The 15231-nt window shown below is 41.8% G+C and overlaps 1 protein-coding gene across 2 annotated transcripts in view; it reads right to left on the minus strand.

The window, feature by feature from the left end:
* cdkal1 (CDK5 regulatory subunit associated protein 1-like 1) overlaps positions 1-15231 on the minus strand; it is a 202724-nt gene that overhangs the window by 141526 nt on the left and 45967 nt on the right. For both annotated transcript variants that reach the window (XR_012963802.1, XM_076152699.1), the window contains exons 5-6: positions 5406-5502; positions 1683-1731 (exon numbers count right to left, since the gene is read on the minus strand). Coding sequence is in view for 1 of the 2 variants with exons in the window: in XM_076152699.1 (XP_076008814.1) it covers positions 1683-1731; positions 5406-5502 (146 nt within the window). In the remaining variant the exon portion in view is untranslated. The remainder of the gene's footprint in view (positions 1-1682; positions 1732-5405; positions 5503-15231) is intronic.

The raw sequence follows: 15231 nt of genomic DNA on the forward strand, positions 1-15231 counted from the left end.
TTGTTATTTACCACTAATAGAGACAAAACATAACTGCTAAAATGTGTATTGCCTCCAACCGACCCAGTAAGTGTTGTGTGATATGAGATATAGTGTTAAAAATGCATACTTTTACATTTACAACATGCAGTAACTTGAGCTATATGTTGAGTTAAGACTTTATGGTTCGGTGTAGTCATGGAGTGATGGCTCTCCACTTATTTTTAGCCAGAATGTAAACAGAATACGTATAGTCTCAGACCTCCAGAACCAGGCTCATAAAAAGCATACTAGTCCTCTTGTCATGTGGAAAACAGACCTGCAAGCAATTCTGATGCAGGAAGGAGCTGCAACTATTAGTAGTTCATTGGAGTAAGTATTTTAGTAGCCATTACGAAAGGCAAATCCCCGAGCTTAAAGGTTTATGCCTGGGTCTCTGTGCTGAAATAACAGCCCTCTGTTTATAGGAGGTCATAAAGAACAGTAATGATACAGGGGAAATTACATTGCATGGAGGGAGGAAGAGGAGAGGGTACGAGGCAAAGGATAGAACAAGGTGGCGAGCAGGCAGTGTGGAGGAGAAAAGGATGGAAAGAAAGAGATGAATAAGAGGAATCAAAGAAAACAAGTAAAAATGATAAAGAGAGGGGTAAAAAAGTGTGTCTGAGTTCCTGCTGAGTTCTTCTCTGTGTATGTGGGTGTGTGCGCGTGAGTGTAGTGAGGCAATTTTGGGGTTGATGACACATTGTAAAATTAAGCCTCCGTTCAGCTGTCCTTCATTAGAGCGAGGCGTGCAGCGCAAACTATCCATTTGTACACACACACGCAGGGTAAACTCAATCTGCTCTTTATTAGAGAACAGCTGGGGGTCTATGACAGCTCAACTGGACACTCTAACACACTCTGAGGCCATAAACTCTGTCTGACCTTCATTAAATAGTTAAGTGCAGTGGTTCACTAACAGTCTAAACGGCCGACCTAATCACTGCCATGTGAGGCCGTCTCCCTGTCAGCGGGCAGCTCGGTCAGAGAAGGAACACTTACAGTAACGAGCCACGCAGATCGGAAGACAGATAAGATCCAAAAGCAACACGTATGGCATCTCTGGTGACGGAATACTCAAAACACAACATCAATCAAACCCATTTACTGAGCGCCGCAGCCCAAGATTCAATTAGACCTGCGGCCAATTTGACTCTTTTCATGAAAGTTAAGATGTGAAAAGGTTTCACTCGGTCTGATCCTGCATATCAAAGTTCAGCACACGGATATTTAAAATATTTTCGCCTGGCATAACACTGATATCAAACTCCAGAGCTTGAAGATTAGATCTTTAAAAGTGACTGTCCTGATATCAACTTAAAATCAGGGAATTGTGCTCTAAGATGCAAAGGAAGAGAACGCAAACAGAATCACTTTGATTGATTATGCTGTTTACTCTCTCATGGTAAAGTGATGTATCTCTGCTCCTGCTGCTCATGTTATTTTCAGGCCCTATGATGTGTCCATTAGTGGATAGACGCCTTTATTGAAAATCATTCATAGATGGAGCTAAAGTTCAAAAACTGTATCTCCTATACCGCAATGGAGGGGCACTCATTCATTCATGTGTTAATCAATGCATCTAAGCTCATTCACTCACACAGCGTGCACCTGCATGTGTGTATGTGTGTGTGTGTGTGTCTGCGTGCGCGCTGACATACCTTTAACGGCTTCGTCTACAACTTCCACCACTCGATCAATCTGCTGGACCTGAAACAGTGACAGACACGGGGGAAAAGTTTATTGATGTTGACAAAGTCCACACACGCAAACAAAAAGCTGATATTGACAAAGTTCAAACACACATGCAAACACGGTGGGCATGTAAATACAAAGACGGCGTGTCATTTAAGAAAAACTGTTGCACATAGACACAAGTATAAAGTCAGACACACAAAGCCAGGCAGGATTAACCAACATGGATTTCTTAAATGCCACTGTGTCTACGTAGCTACAGTGCAACACTGTTATGTACACCTGGCCAAACGCTGCCTGAATTAACCATGACTCTGTCTCGTCTCATGTCTTCCAGAAGGGCAAAAGCCTGAACACTCACTTAATTCATATCTTACATACACGTCACATGTGATAATCAGAAAAGGGGTGTGAATGTGAGAAACGGAAGGAGGAATAGAGAGGTGAAGAAGTGGCGGTAGAAGCAAGAATTATTTTATTCCTCCTGTCATTACTTCCTTCTTTCCATTTCTCCTAGCAACCATTCCATGTCTCACTCCCTCTATTCTTAGAGGTGAGTGTTGCACCCCCGCTCTAAATGCCTTCAGGCCCATTACGCACACAAACCCTTCTTTCACCCACACGGACATAATGCGCTGTGCACCTTACAGGCAGCAGTTATATTCACATTACGTACTGAAATAAAAATCTATTTTCATGTAATGTCCTGGCAATCTGGGTCCACTCAGAGCAGCAGTAGGTATCCACAAACACACACGCGTGTGCACACACACACATACACACAAAAAGCACTTAAATAAGAACTGTTTCAACTGCTGGGCTGTCTGGAATAAACAGAGTGAGACAAAGTTCTTGCTCATGGATAAAACAAACAAATATCAAAGTCTGGACTATATTCAGTATTTAAGACCTAAGCATCCCAATGCATCATACTTATCCAAACTATTGATTAACTTCAGTAAGTTAAGTGCATTTGTTTTCATCTAGAAATGCAAATGTAAGCTGCCTTTTCTTAATCTTTAAACCACTTTAACAATCATTTCCTATTCACAAGCTGTTCAAAAACAGCCTTTGAAGGCGTTCCTCACATTCTCAGCCACCTTCAGATTTATCGTGTTTTCTTTTTATTCCCATAGAGAACTCCGTTATCATAGACATGACTATCTTACATCATCGGTGACCAGGAAAACTAGAGCGTGTTCACCATAGTATGTCAGTGACAAAGTGATATTTTCTCTTAGCGGTTTCACACATTCAGCTCTATTGGGTGGACTGAAAAAGTGGACATTTCCCACTCTGGAGTCATTTTAATAGCTTTTACTTAATGATATCCACAGCAAATGGCCTGAAACAAATAAAAACAAATGGCAAAACATGTACTCAACGTATGCGTGCATCTTGTACCTTACCTATTCTAAAGCTTTGATTACCTAAACCTGCTGGATTTTGCATGCGTGTGTGTGATGTGGTTTACATGCAGGCTGTGACATGTTCGCACACAATACACTGTAATCCATATCGCTGCAGCTTCAGTCAGCAAACCAGAGAGATACATAACACATTTAAGCTGACACATTAAACTGAGTGAATTAAACAGGTATTGCTTCTTCTTTTTTTTTAACACACTTCTTTATCCAGCCGTTACTGCAATCATTATATACAAATTCATGACTGGTTATTTGCATTTGATTTGCATAACCCACCAACTGTCACTGTCACTCTGCGGTTGATTTTAACTAGCAAGGATACACAAGAGGGAGCGGGTGTACATTCATGTGACTGTTGGTGTTTGTGAACGTGTCCACATGTGTGTGTGTGTGTGTGTGTGTGAGTGCGTGCATGTGTATCAATGCATAATCCAATCTACTCATGACAATGAAAGGGCCAGCAGTGGTTAACTTACCAGCTGGTTCTGCCTCACCCTGAAGGCTATTACAAATACAAGCCTGTTTATCTGAATGTAATTATATTATACATACATGCCACTTGATTTGAATATAATTATGTTACAGGCTGGCACATTTATTTAAATGGAATTACATTATGTATGGTAACGGATATTAAACAGAACATCTGAGCCACTCACCCAACACTATTATTTCAAACTCAGAGGCAGTAATCAACATTAGATACACTTTCATAGAGGCCGTTTGTTTTACAACAAGCAATAGAATCTGCATTATGTGGAATTATGATCAAAGCTTTGTCATTTAGTGGGCATCGTTTGGCATCTCTGAGTATGGAATGAATAACAAAAAGAATCATGCATATCTGATTAACGTGAAACGACTGACTAGAAGTCTTGCGTTCTTAAGATATATGCGCTGATGTAATTATTTGGCTCTTCTTGGCATTAATGAAGATGTACGTGCATGTTTGCAACACACACTGCTCTGAAGAATACCTACTGACATTCTTAATGTTAAAATGTTTGTTTTGCAGGATTGAGCTGAACATAATTCAAACCTTTGGACTTATTTTTAGTTTCTAAATGAGTTTGCAGGTTGCTGTCAGGTGGCAGGAATCACTAATTACAACCCTGATCTCATTTATGATTTAATGAGGGACATTTACTTTGCTGTTAAACAGTGATTACTTTGATGCAGCTGCTTAGTTTGCCCCAGAGATTATCAGGTAAAACACATGAAATAACAAAAAACTTATTGCTCTGATTTCAGAAACCTTTCTCACAGCCGCACCAAAACAAGTAAGAGCCGCGCTACCTTTGCTCGAGCAGACCAAGGGACCATTTTCCCACAGAGCAAACTATGGCTAGTCAGTCATTACACTGACTGACTCATTCACAGTGTGCATAAACAAGACCTTGACTAACAGGAAACTCTCTGAATGCTCTAAAACAGGCTCTGACATACTGTTAGGATGACACCGATGTGACTCACTGGCTGCTGACAGCTGTGGACATGTTCCTGTGAATCAATGAGTGTGAAAGCCAACAGGTCATCAATATTCAGGTGCATATTTTGTTCATTTTTTGGGATTTGTCAGTTAGTTAGCAAATATAAAACTGTGCACCATATCCACATCACCTCAATATTCTATTCGTTTTTCTCTTCCTTCTCTCCTCCGGCCCTCATCTGTCAAGCACTGTGCTCTATGCTACCCCTCTTCCCTTCTTTTTCTCTATCCCACATATTCCTCCTCCTTTTTTCTCCTCCCTAGCCCTGCATCATAGCAGTCTTGGTCAAGTCTCACAGGGAGGGCTATTGATCCGACGAGCAGCAGGGAGGCCTGAATAGAACAGACACAGCAGGCTACTAGTCAGGTGAATGACAGGTCAAACCATCTGTATCTATCTGTGTGAGTGTGTGTATGTGTGTGTGTGCGCGTGTGTGTGTGCTATCTGACTGCCTCACTGTGCGATGGAGTGAACTAAGCACACATATACATTATCTGAGAGTTGATGGACTATCTGACACACATTAAAACAAAGGCAGACACACACACATAGCCTGTATAAACACAGATACTCGCATAACCATACATTAATACTTGAAGGGTTGTCTCTCTGATCCAAAGTAACTCAGAGGAAGGAAGGCTCGCGCGCACCTACAGACAGACAGACAGACAGACAGACAGACAGACAGACACACAGACACACACACACACACACACACACACACACACACACACACACACACACACACACACACACACACACAGATGCATACCCCTATGATGCTGAGGCCTTTGAGGTAGGCCATGCGTGGCTGGGCTTGGGGAACGCAGCCTGCTAACACCACCTTCTTCTCCTGTTCCTGGGCTTTTCTACACAAACACATAAAAAAAAGATATGACAAAATTAATATTACACACAACACACTGCTGCCTTGCACCAAAAAATACTTGGACTTTCTGGGGCTTGCCTGGCATAAACAGGAAGATAATAATGGCCCCACAGCGACATATTCACACCCATCAATCACCCGAATCATTTAAAGTCATGATGCAGTACTGGCAGACCTTTATATGTCTCTAAACTCACACCGTAGAAAAGAAGCACAGTGAATCGGGGGAGGATGACTGACTTGCTGCTCTCCATTTGAAGCAAAAGAATCAGAAAAGGATCTGTACTCTTAATAGTTTCACAGAGTACAAAGTCAGATAATCTTAAACAGTGTGCTCAAGGGCCTGAGTCACCTCATGACAAAGAGGCATTATCTTGCTTTGTTTTCTTCCAATGGCATGTAAATTATTCCCTCTTAAAATAACAGAGAGGGATTTTGTTCAAGGTCATTCCCATAGTGCAATCTCAGAATGCGCAAATAAGATAAATGGAGAGTTTGTTATGGCTGACGTGTTGAGCAAAGAAATGACAGGGGCTTTTGAAAAGTTGGTTTAGGGTGAGTTTAGGTAAACTTTTTGCTGATAACATGCCAGTTCATGAAATGTTTAATGGCAGTTGTTGACAACACAGATTCCTCTAGAGTCTGACCCATTCAACTCTGAAATGATCTGCAGTATTGTGAGCTTGAAAGCCAAGTTGAGCTCGACGTTCACTAGCATTTCACTCTTGTCATGAAGAACAGGCAGCTGTGACTTTGGAGGAATGATAAAAATCTCCAAAGAAGGCTGGTATGGATCTGATATAAAACCTTTAAAGGATTGTGTCAGCTGATATTAATATATCGCTAATATTAATACAATCGGTTCAATCATTGAGGTACGACACTTAATGAATGCAGGAGTGTGTGGGAGAATGATGAGAATAGGGAGAGATGTAAAGCGGCAGGAAGACATTTTGACAGGTGACATGTGACCAAGTGCATGCGTGTGTCAAAGTGTTTTTTTCCACTTACTTTCTGCTTTGTGACAGGTTAGCGTGACCTCTGATGCCACATTTCATTACTGCTTTCTACAAGAACGGTAAGGTGCCAAAGAAGTATAATATTTTACAGAGACTCTATATTAGGAATAGAAGAGAACAAAGACTTGATTGTTTCCTAATCTGAATTAAAAAGCCAGGGGCACAGTGCAAAATGCTGAGGCAAACCCATGCTGAGTGTGTGCGTCTGTGTGCACATGGTCCTATGCGAGTCTTTATGTCACCTCCAGTTAGTGTAGCCAAATTTGAGACACTCGGTCTCTCTGACAAGAGCTTTTGGAAGAGCTGCCCAGACTCCACAATGAATCTTTAATAATGAAGCCTCCTGACAGCTGGAGAGGGAGGGAGAGCTGCACGTGAGGGAGGAATTGTGGAAGGAGGAGAGAGGAGGAGCAATAAAATTGGAGGCAAACTGTCAGTTGTGTTTTAATTCAGACTGTGTTTATATTCTTCAACAAAACAAAGGAGAGAGAAGGTGACAAAGACGAGGGGGAAAGTGTGTGCAAGGCAGCAAAATGAGGAGAAGGAGAGGGGGCTGAAGGTAGACAATTCAAAGCAAGCAAACATTATCAAATGAACGAGGTGGAGAGAGATAGATTAAAGCAACATGAGGGAGGGAGAGAGAGAGAGCAAGAGAGCCAGAGAGGGGCCGGAGAGAGCCAGAGAGAGCCAGACAGAGAGAGGAAGGATGAAGGCGAGTGAGGTGAAGAGTTTGTTTCATGATTATTTTGATTACATAGAGCCGTTTGTAGTACTCTGGGTTATTTTAACACCTGGAGTCTGCATTTGAGTTTGACCTTTTTGTATTTCAATGTAACTTTCTCTAAGCTTCTTAATCGTAATGCAGCACGGTTCTGCTGTTCTCTGAAATCTATCCTCGCTCATCCTATGACTGAACATTTGAAATGTTTTGTGCGTTCGTTCCAGTCGTTCCTTACTGCTGTCATCCCATATTTCCAATAGACACTTTAGTTTCCCCATGGGCTGCTAGATTGCTGTATACAATTATGTTCATCTGTGTGAGGTGGGGGACATTACACCAAGCGAATGACACCTTCAACAAGCACAACGCTCACCACAAATACTGCAATAGCATGTACGACAACAGTGGCAACGTTTGTCAATTATATTTTTAGTAAAAAGAGTGAACACTATCATCTTCATGTGAGTGGAGCGAGACGCACATGCATCAACTGCAGATACAAGTCGTTACAAGGCAGAATTCATTAAATAGTTAAACGGGCCATCATGAACAAGAGGATTATAACAGTACAAAGTGCAGAAATTTTACTCATAACTTTCATTCAGATTATTTTCATTTCTGTTTGGTTGAATTTCTCTTGGTTTGCCCTGTGGGTTCCTGACAACAGTTACATAAACACTGGCTGAGTTAATGTGCGGTGATGTGATTTAAGGTTCAGGTTCTGTCTGTTGACTTTCTGCAATCACCGCAAACCACCGTTTAATGTGTTTCAAATATCAAATTCACGTGGGTTACAAGTGCAGACAAAATGACCCATTTACAAGTGTTTACAAGAAAGAGCATTGTTCAAATTTCCAACCCTAAAACAGATGGAGGTGCGACAGAAGTGATGGGACGGCGCGATACGAACGTAATTGTAGATTAAATTAGATTAGGTTGTTCCCCGACAGTGTTCCTGATGAAGGACTCACACTGACATGCACATCATTACGCACACACAATCACAGTAGGGGTACATCTGCATAATTCACACCACCTCCTACCAAAAATGCACCAAACATTCTTTTAATGCGTAACTGGCTCCCCGCCCACAGACTCAGAGGCATAGCTGACACAGCGAGTCAGGAGACGGTGCCTGAGCCGTTGCCTGAGCCGTTGCCTGAGCCGTCGCCTGAGCGCCCCCGGGGGGGAACTGGACCAATCACGTCGCACACGGTTCTTGGATGGGATGAGATGGAATGGGATTATGCGATGCAGTTGCCGTGGCGATACTTTTGAGCCCGACCGAGCACTCGCTGCCAGTGACCCGGACCAGAGCAGATGTCCCCAGAGATCAGAGGACGAGGTGTTTGTGCACGCGGTGCGCGTTGTACGTGTTCTGCATGTGCATGTGTGCGTGTGCGTGTGTGTGTGTGTGTGTGTGTGTGTGTGTGTGTGTGTGTGTGTGTGCATGCATTTCTTTGGCTTGGCACCTTGCCCTACATCTACATAGCCTGCTCTCAATTCTGAGTTCAGCTCTCCATAGCCTCAAGACCACACACATGCACGCACACACAGGTTGCGAAGACACACATTCTTCTCAACATAGTCATGGATTGCGCTGGCAACAGCATACACTAGCCTATGCATACATGTATGACCTCTGTGGGATGCATGTATGGCAGGGAGGGCTGCACTGTACATACTGGTTTTTAACAGCTGAATGGGCACAATGAATCAGTCAAATTAGACGAGACTGAACGTCCAACCGAATTGATCAGGTTGACTGAGAGAAGCCCCTTAATGTAAATATGACATTAAAATAACTCAAGGCACTGGACAGAAGCAGAGGATGACCTATATAAGGCCTCTTCAACTTTCTCACCAAACAACTTGAAGTGAAAGAGGCCTTTCCTCTGTGGATCATGCCAGTCTCCTGTAGTGTCCTTTGGAAAGGATACTGCAGAATGGTTCGGACGTAAAACCGTTATCAAATATGACCAAAGTTACTCTGGCAGCTTTACAGCTACATACACACTGCCCTTTCTGTTTTCATGCACAACAGAAAATCCCTAAATTCAATCAAATTCATTTCCGTTACAATCTAGTCCTGAAGTATTTCCACTGTGTACGTTGTGCATAACTGTGCGGACAAATTAGGTTTTCAGTTTAGATCCGAAATGTGAATACTCACAAGTTGTGTGAAGAGTTGCAGAGGGACATTTTTAATTAAACACAAATATTCTTTTTATAAAGCGGAGAAACAGATTGGAAGCTGTGAATGTGTGTGTGTTGTCTCCATGACTCGCCACTGCTGTTAAACACCTTCAGCCCTATACAGATTGCTGCATGGGGGGGGAGCAGGGGGGGGGGCATGGGAGTAACCATATGCTCCTTAACAAATGTGTTGCTTTGAAGATGAGGTCATAATGATAACAGCAGCGACGTGATACTGTACATGCGCGAAAACACTGGCTCACGGGTTTAAGTGCTCCGAGTGAGGGTGCACTTTTTTACTGTCATCCTACATCCCATGTTGCCATATTGACGTTGAATATAAAATATATTGATCTCAAACCAAGTCAACATTACAGTCGATTCCTTTCACTCTGTACTCTAACTCGGCCGCGCCTTTCTAGTGTTTTCTGTTTCCCATTTCCCTGCTGTCCTTGCTGCTCATTCTACTCTCCTTCTCCTCCTCCTCCTCTTCTTGTCTGCACTCCCGACAGTTGTTTCTGGCCGAGTTGACAGTGAGCCAGCCAATCAGCACACTCATGACCTCTCCATATTAGCATAAGTAGCACGGGGCAAGGTTAAGTACCCATCAAGCCTCAGTAATTAAGACGCTGTCTTGTGTGTGTGCATGTGTGTGTGTGCTTCTGTACATGTTAGATTACAACACAATACTTACTTACAATCCAATAAGCCTACATGGATTATGTTTTATGTCTATTTAAGTTTTAATCTTTTCACATGCTTGATTCGGTTAGTTACTACAGAAGCGGTGATAGATTGAATTAATGTCAAGGAAACACACTTTTTTATTCTGATTGAGGATGCGGTGGCTCTTGTGCAAGGTATCCTGGAAAGAAGCTTCCCAAAATAAACATACATCATCATATAACCAAAATAAATAAACCATCAGCTCACTCTAGGCCTACGGGATCTGACTACAGACAATCTCACCTAAATCAGAAGAGAGAGGAGAGGGAGAGCGATATGACTGACAGCGATTGACAGAAAAAGTTGTCAAAAGGACATGTAGAAATGGATAAAGAAGACAGAGGTGAGAGTAAAACGAGAGGGAAAGCTGATGGATAAAGAATTCAGGAAGCAGGGACGAAGATGACAGAGAGGAAGAGACAGTGAGGCAAGGTCCTTAAGTCTTATCCGTCACAGTGTATACCGTCAGTTTGAATAGCATTCCTCTCCACTTCCACTAATATTCAGTGAGTTATTTGCCGCTTTTTAGACTCGAAACAAAAGTGTGATGAGTGAATTGAGTATAACCACTACTGAATTTTGATCAAATTTAAGACCCAATTAGTGGGTGGTGTGTTTGATGGAAATGTAATGTAAGAGTTACAAATCACCTCTTTTAGTGATTTGCTCTTCAAACTGAAGAAGAAAGAAAACAGAAGGAAGAAAAAAGAAAAAGAAAAAAAGCGTAACTCGGGAAAATGACTGCGGTTAACAGCAAGTCAAGGTGAAAGTACAATGAGTAAAGTAAGCTTCCGGTATTGTAAGTCAAAAGTATGTGTTGAGTCTTGACAAAAGAAATGAAGATAGAAGATGGAGAGTCCTCAGAGAGAGAGGAGACAGAAGAGAATTCAAAATCTGAAGCTCACATCTTTATCAGCATTTAAACTGAGGTAGAGCAGAATACCGTTTTCAAGTGTGCATATACGAAACTGACAGTGTGCAGTGTGATGAGTGAAACAAAGGGGAAGGCAAACCGTGCATCTTCATCGCCAGTTGAGGAGAGGGAGAGGAAGGATGACAACAGCACTCAAAACGAAATGAAGGGGGAGAATGACAGCGCCAAGGCTGTGAAGGAGGATTGTGATTGAGGGATGAGAGAGGGGTTTGAGAGGTAAAGCTGCAGAATCCCCCCCCGAGATCGTCCGCTGTCACACACACACAGATATGCACAGGCAAACACGCACGCACACACACAGACATTCAGTACATTTACATGCACACTTTCCAATTTCTTTACTGTACTGTAATAAGGGCAATATAGCTGTATTAAGCCATACACATGGATGGAGTGAGTAGAATTGTGTCGGCTGTCCAGCTGTTCATTCAGCATTTGTGGAAAAACCCACCAGGTGACAGAATGCATGCAGAGAATGCTTACACCAGTTGTAAACTGATGGATTACATGCTTGAGTAAACAGATTCTCAATCTAGGTCCGTTACCCAGAGAACATCGATTTATGCCAAATTCAATCTGATTACAGAGTTTATATGGCATTTGAATAAAGAAAATTAATTAGTAATAATAAATAATCATATTGATCCATGTAAGTCAACAAAAAAAAAATATATATGTATATATATTTTTTACCTAATATGACTTTTAATGTGCATGTTATCTGTGTGAGAGAGGAACACAACACAGAGTTGAAAGTAAAAGCATTGAAAACAAATTAGGAATAAAAGCAAGACAATTTTCAACCACAAAACGAAGGTCAAACTCAATCAATACAAGATAACTACATGAAAGCCAGACTATATAAGTGAGTTGTAGTAAACTATATTAAAGGTAATACAGATTAGACAGCCTGGGCACCTAAGACGAGTTGCAAACGCCAGATAGATGCCTGTTGATAAATTGGTTTTCAATCTGCATTTTTAAAGCTTTAATGGCGACAGAAAGATCCCAGTGATCTTGGTTTACACAATCAAAAATATGACCTAAATCCGGTGGAAATATAAATACACAAAAGGGAAAAGGGTCTTTTTTCCCCCTTATTTACCACTAGCGTGGTTAATAAAGGCATTCACATTTGAGCTGCGTTTTACAAGATACAGGCAATCTGTTGACCAATCAATGCACCCATAACATGGCTAGTTTATAGCTAGTTCACGTGGCCTCTGGGGTTATCAGAGATGGGATGCGGCCCAATTGTCAACAAGGGTCTAGTAAAGACAAGTCAAAGGAAATGCAAGGCTTTCACATAATGGCCTTTAAAGAAATGCACCGCACACCTGCGCAATGCTGTGAAATGGATGACATCTGTCTTGTAAAAATGAGTTGAACGTGTGATAAATATTGCATTACGGTAAATGAGTTGTATTCACCGCCTGAATGGTTTATAATGGAGAAAATGCTAATAAAAAAGAGACAGGGAAAAAAGCAGGAGCGGTAGAACAGGCACACACAAACATATGGACACACTTGTACACAGGGAATTGCATTAAAAATGAGCACTTGACTGAAAAAGGAGAGAGGCAAGAAGGGACCAGAGAAGCTGAATGCTGAAGAGTCCCACAAGTCCCATTTCTGATGCAAAGTCTTGTTTTCTCCACCAGAGGTGAAGGGATAACACAATGGGACAGACCCCACAGCCCGAGGCTCATTGTGGTGACACAACTGCTGATAAAGACGACACACACACACACACACACACACACACACACACACACACACACACACACACACACACACACACACACACACACACACACACACACACACACACACACACACACACACACACACTATGTTCACCATGTAACCTTGCACAGTTTTCCCACGAAGCGTAGATAGTTTCTTAGAGGAGATTAATCCTTTGAATCAACCATTGCGGTTTGAAATTAAGTGTAGCAGATTTTGGGGTTCTGTGATGCAAAACAGGATCTTTTTCATACATTCAAGGACAACATTTTCTTGTCTGTTTTTAAGAGTGTGTGTGGCCCATGTTTGGAATGACAGCAGCTTCATAGTCTTACCCATATTTGTATTACAGTGGCAGCTCTAGCCTCAGACTCAGGTCATGGGGCAAACAAGACATTTATCATTCAGTCGATGCCACTTCCCATGAGACCTCTGTGTGTATCAACCTGAAAATGTATGTGTGTGTGTGTGTTGGTGTTTACGCAAAGTGTTCTTCTGTGTGTGCATCTGTGCAATTATTCTGATCCCGACGCAGACACAAGGGGAAGTCACTGCTCAGATGACAGAGGTAAAAAGACACTCTTGGTTGAATGAATTCGCGCAAAAATTAGTCCAAGCATAAACAATCATGATTGGTTTGAGGTCATAAATTATTACAAGCAAGAGCTTGGAAAAGTGGAATGGCTCATGCTCACTGACCTGGACTGAGTCAACAATCTTTTTAAATAAGCTGTTTTCCTTTTTAATTACTTCCACCTAATACAAGGATACAATTATGACATCACTGTTCCAACAAGTGAAGGTCTTTTTATTTGAGAGCATTAAAATATTGAACTGTAACCTGTTGAAACATAACCCTGCAAATTGTGCATCCATTATAAAAACCTCTCAAAAGTGATTTGATCAGTCACTGTGTTGACATGCACTTAATACTCTGGAGTATTTGTCCTTACTACAATTAAAGGCACAAATGTGATTTAAATGTTTACATGCACGAGCAGTAAGAAAGAAATTCAAGCTCTTTATGTGACAGACTTAAGTAATGGTAAAAAAATAACTCAAACTTTAAAAATCCACATATTGTAGACAGAATTGTTTCCTTACAGACCTCACCATACAAACAAAACTAACCCAGAGAGAATTAAAGCTACCAACAAAACTCTTTGGCAATAAGTCAAAGAAGTGGCTAACAACTTCAAATGTGATATATGTTTGAGATAAAAAAGCTGTCATATTGTCTGATAGGGTCTGAAACCACATTTTCTGACTGAGAGCCTGAATCGGACACAATTAGCAACTAACAAAGACGATTTCTGTAAATGTGAGAAATTGTCAGTTACTTCACACAATGATGTGTGATGAGCAGTGGAAATGTGTAGGGTTTTCTCTCTCACTTATGATTTTTGTTCCCTTTCTTCACATAGACCTACGTACTTCCTCCTCCAGCCGTGCTTACATTCCCTTGCTAACCCATGAATGCTTTCAAAATGAGAAGTGCACACTGTTATTAAGCAATTCAGACGTTGCAAAATTTTTGTTAAACCCTCCCTTGCCATGAGCGTGGACATTCCAAACATGCCACATCTTAGAGAAACTTTCAATAGTGGATATATCAAAGCCAGTAAACCGTAGCTATCAGACACTTAAATGCATTACATTACATTACATTACATTACGATCATTTGGCAGACGCTTTTATCCAAAGCGACTTACATTACATTACCACCCTTCGCAGAGGGGGGAGCAATTGAGGGTTCGGTGCCTTGCTCAGGGGCGCCTCGGCAGGGGCTCGAACCGGCAACCCTCCGGTTCCCAAGCGGAAGCTCTAACCACTGAGCCACTGCCTGCCGGCTTTATAAAACGAGGTGGTGGTTTGAAAATACATTTGGCTTCTGTTGCTCTGCTGGCATGAATACATAGGACTTATGTTGCATTGCATATGTTGCACCCTATACAATACAATACCATATTTAATCAAAAGTAGGAATAACAGGTATGTGTGTATGTGTCTTTACACTTGTCTCGTTGGTATTCACCGGCATGTATATGTTGTACACACATTCATGTAAGCCCGTGTGCTGCGTGTTATTTGTGGCAGGCAGATATGTGAGTACATGTACTGTACTTGTGTTAGGGGACTGCAGGAGTCTCATTATGGGGCTACAAAGTCTAAGCATCTATTGAGCCTGTTAATTTCCCTGGCTGATGTCTTTTCCCCCATGCAGGCTGAAGTGGCTCCACGGCGGCTCATCAGTCCCTCTAAAAGGACTCCTCATTTAAGCACGACGGCTTATTTATTCTAAACAACATACCTTTAAAAAGCGCTGGATTCAGCCTGCACAAAGCAAACTGTATGATAAAATTGCG

The sequence above is a fragment of the Genypterus blacodes genome, unplaced genomic scaffold, assembly GCF_046128005.1.
Source record: "Genypterus blacodes isolate CSIRO-AG114 ecotype Tasmania unplaced genomic scaffold, CSIRO-AGI_Gbla_v1 ptg000057l_1, whole genome shotgun sequence".
Taxonomy (NCBI): Eukaryota; Metazoa; Chordata; class Actinopteri; order Ophidiiformes; family Ophidiidae; genus Genypterus; species Genypterus blacodes.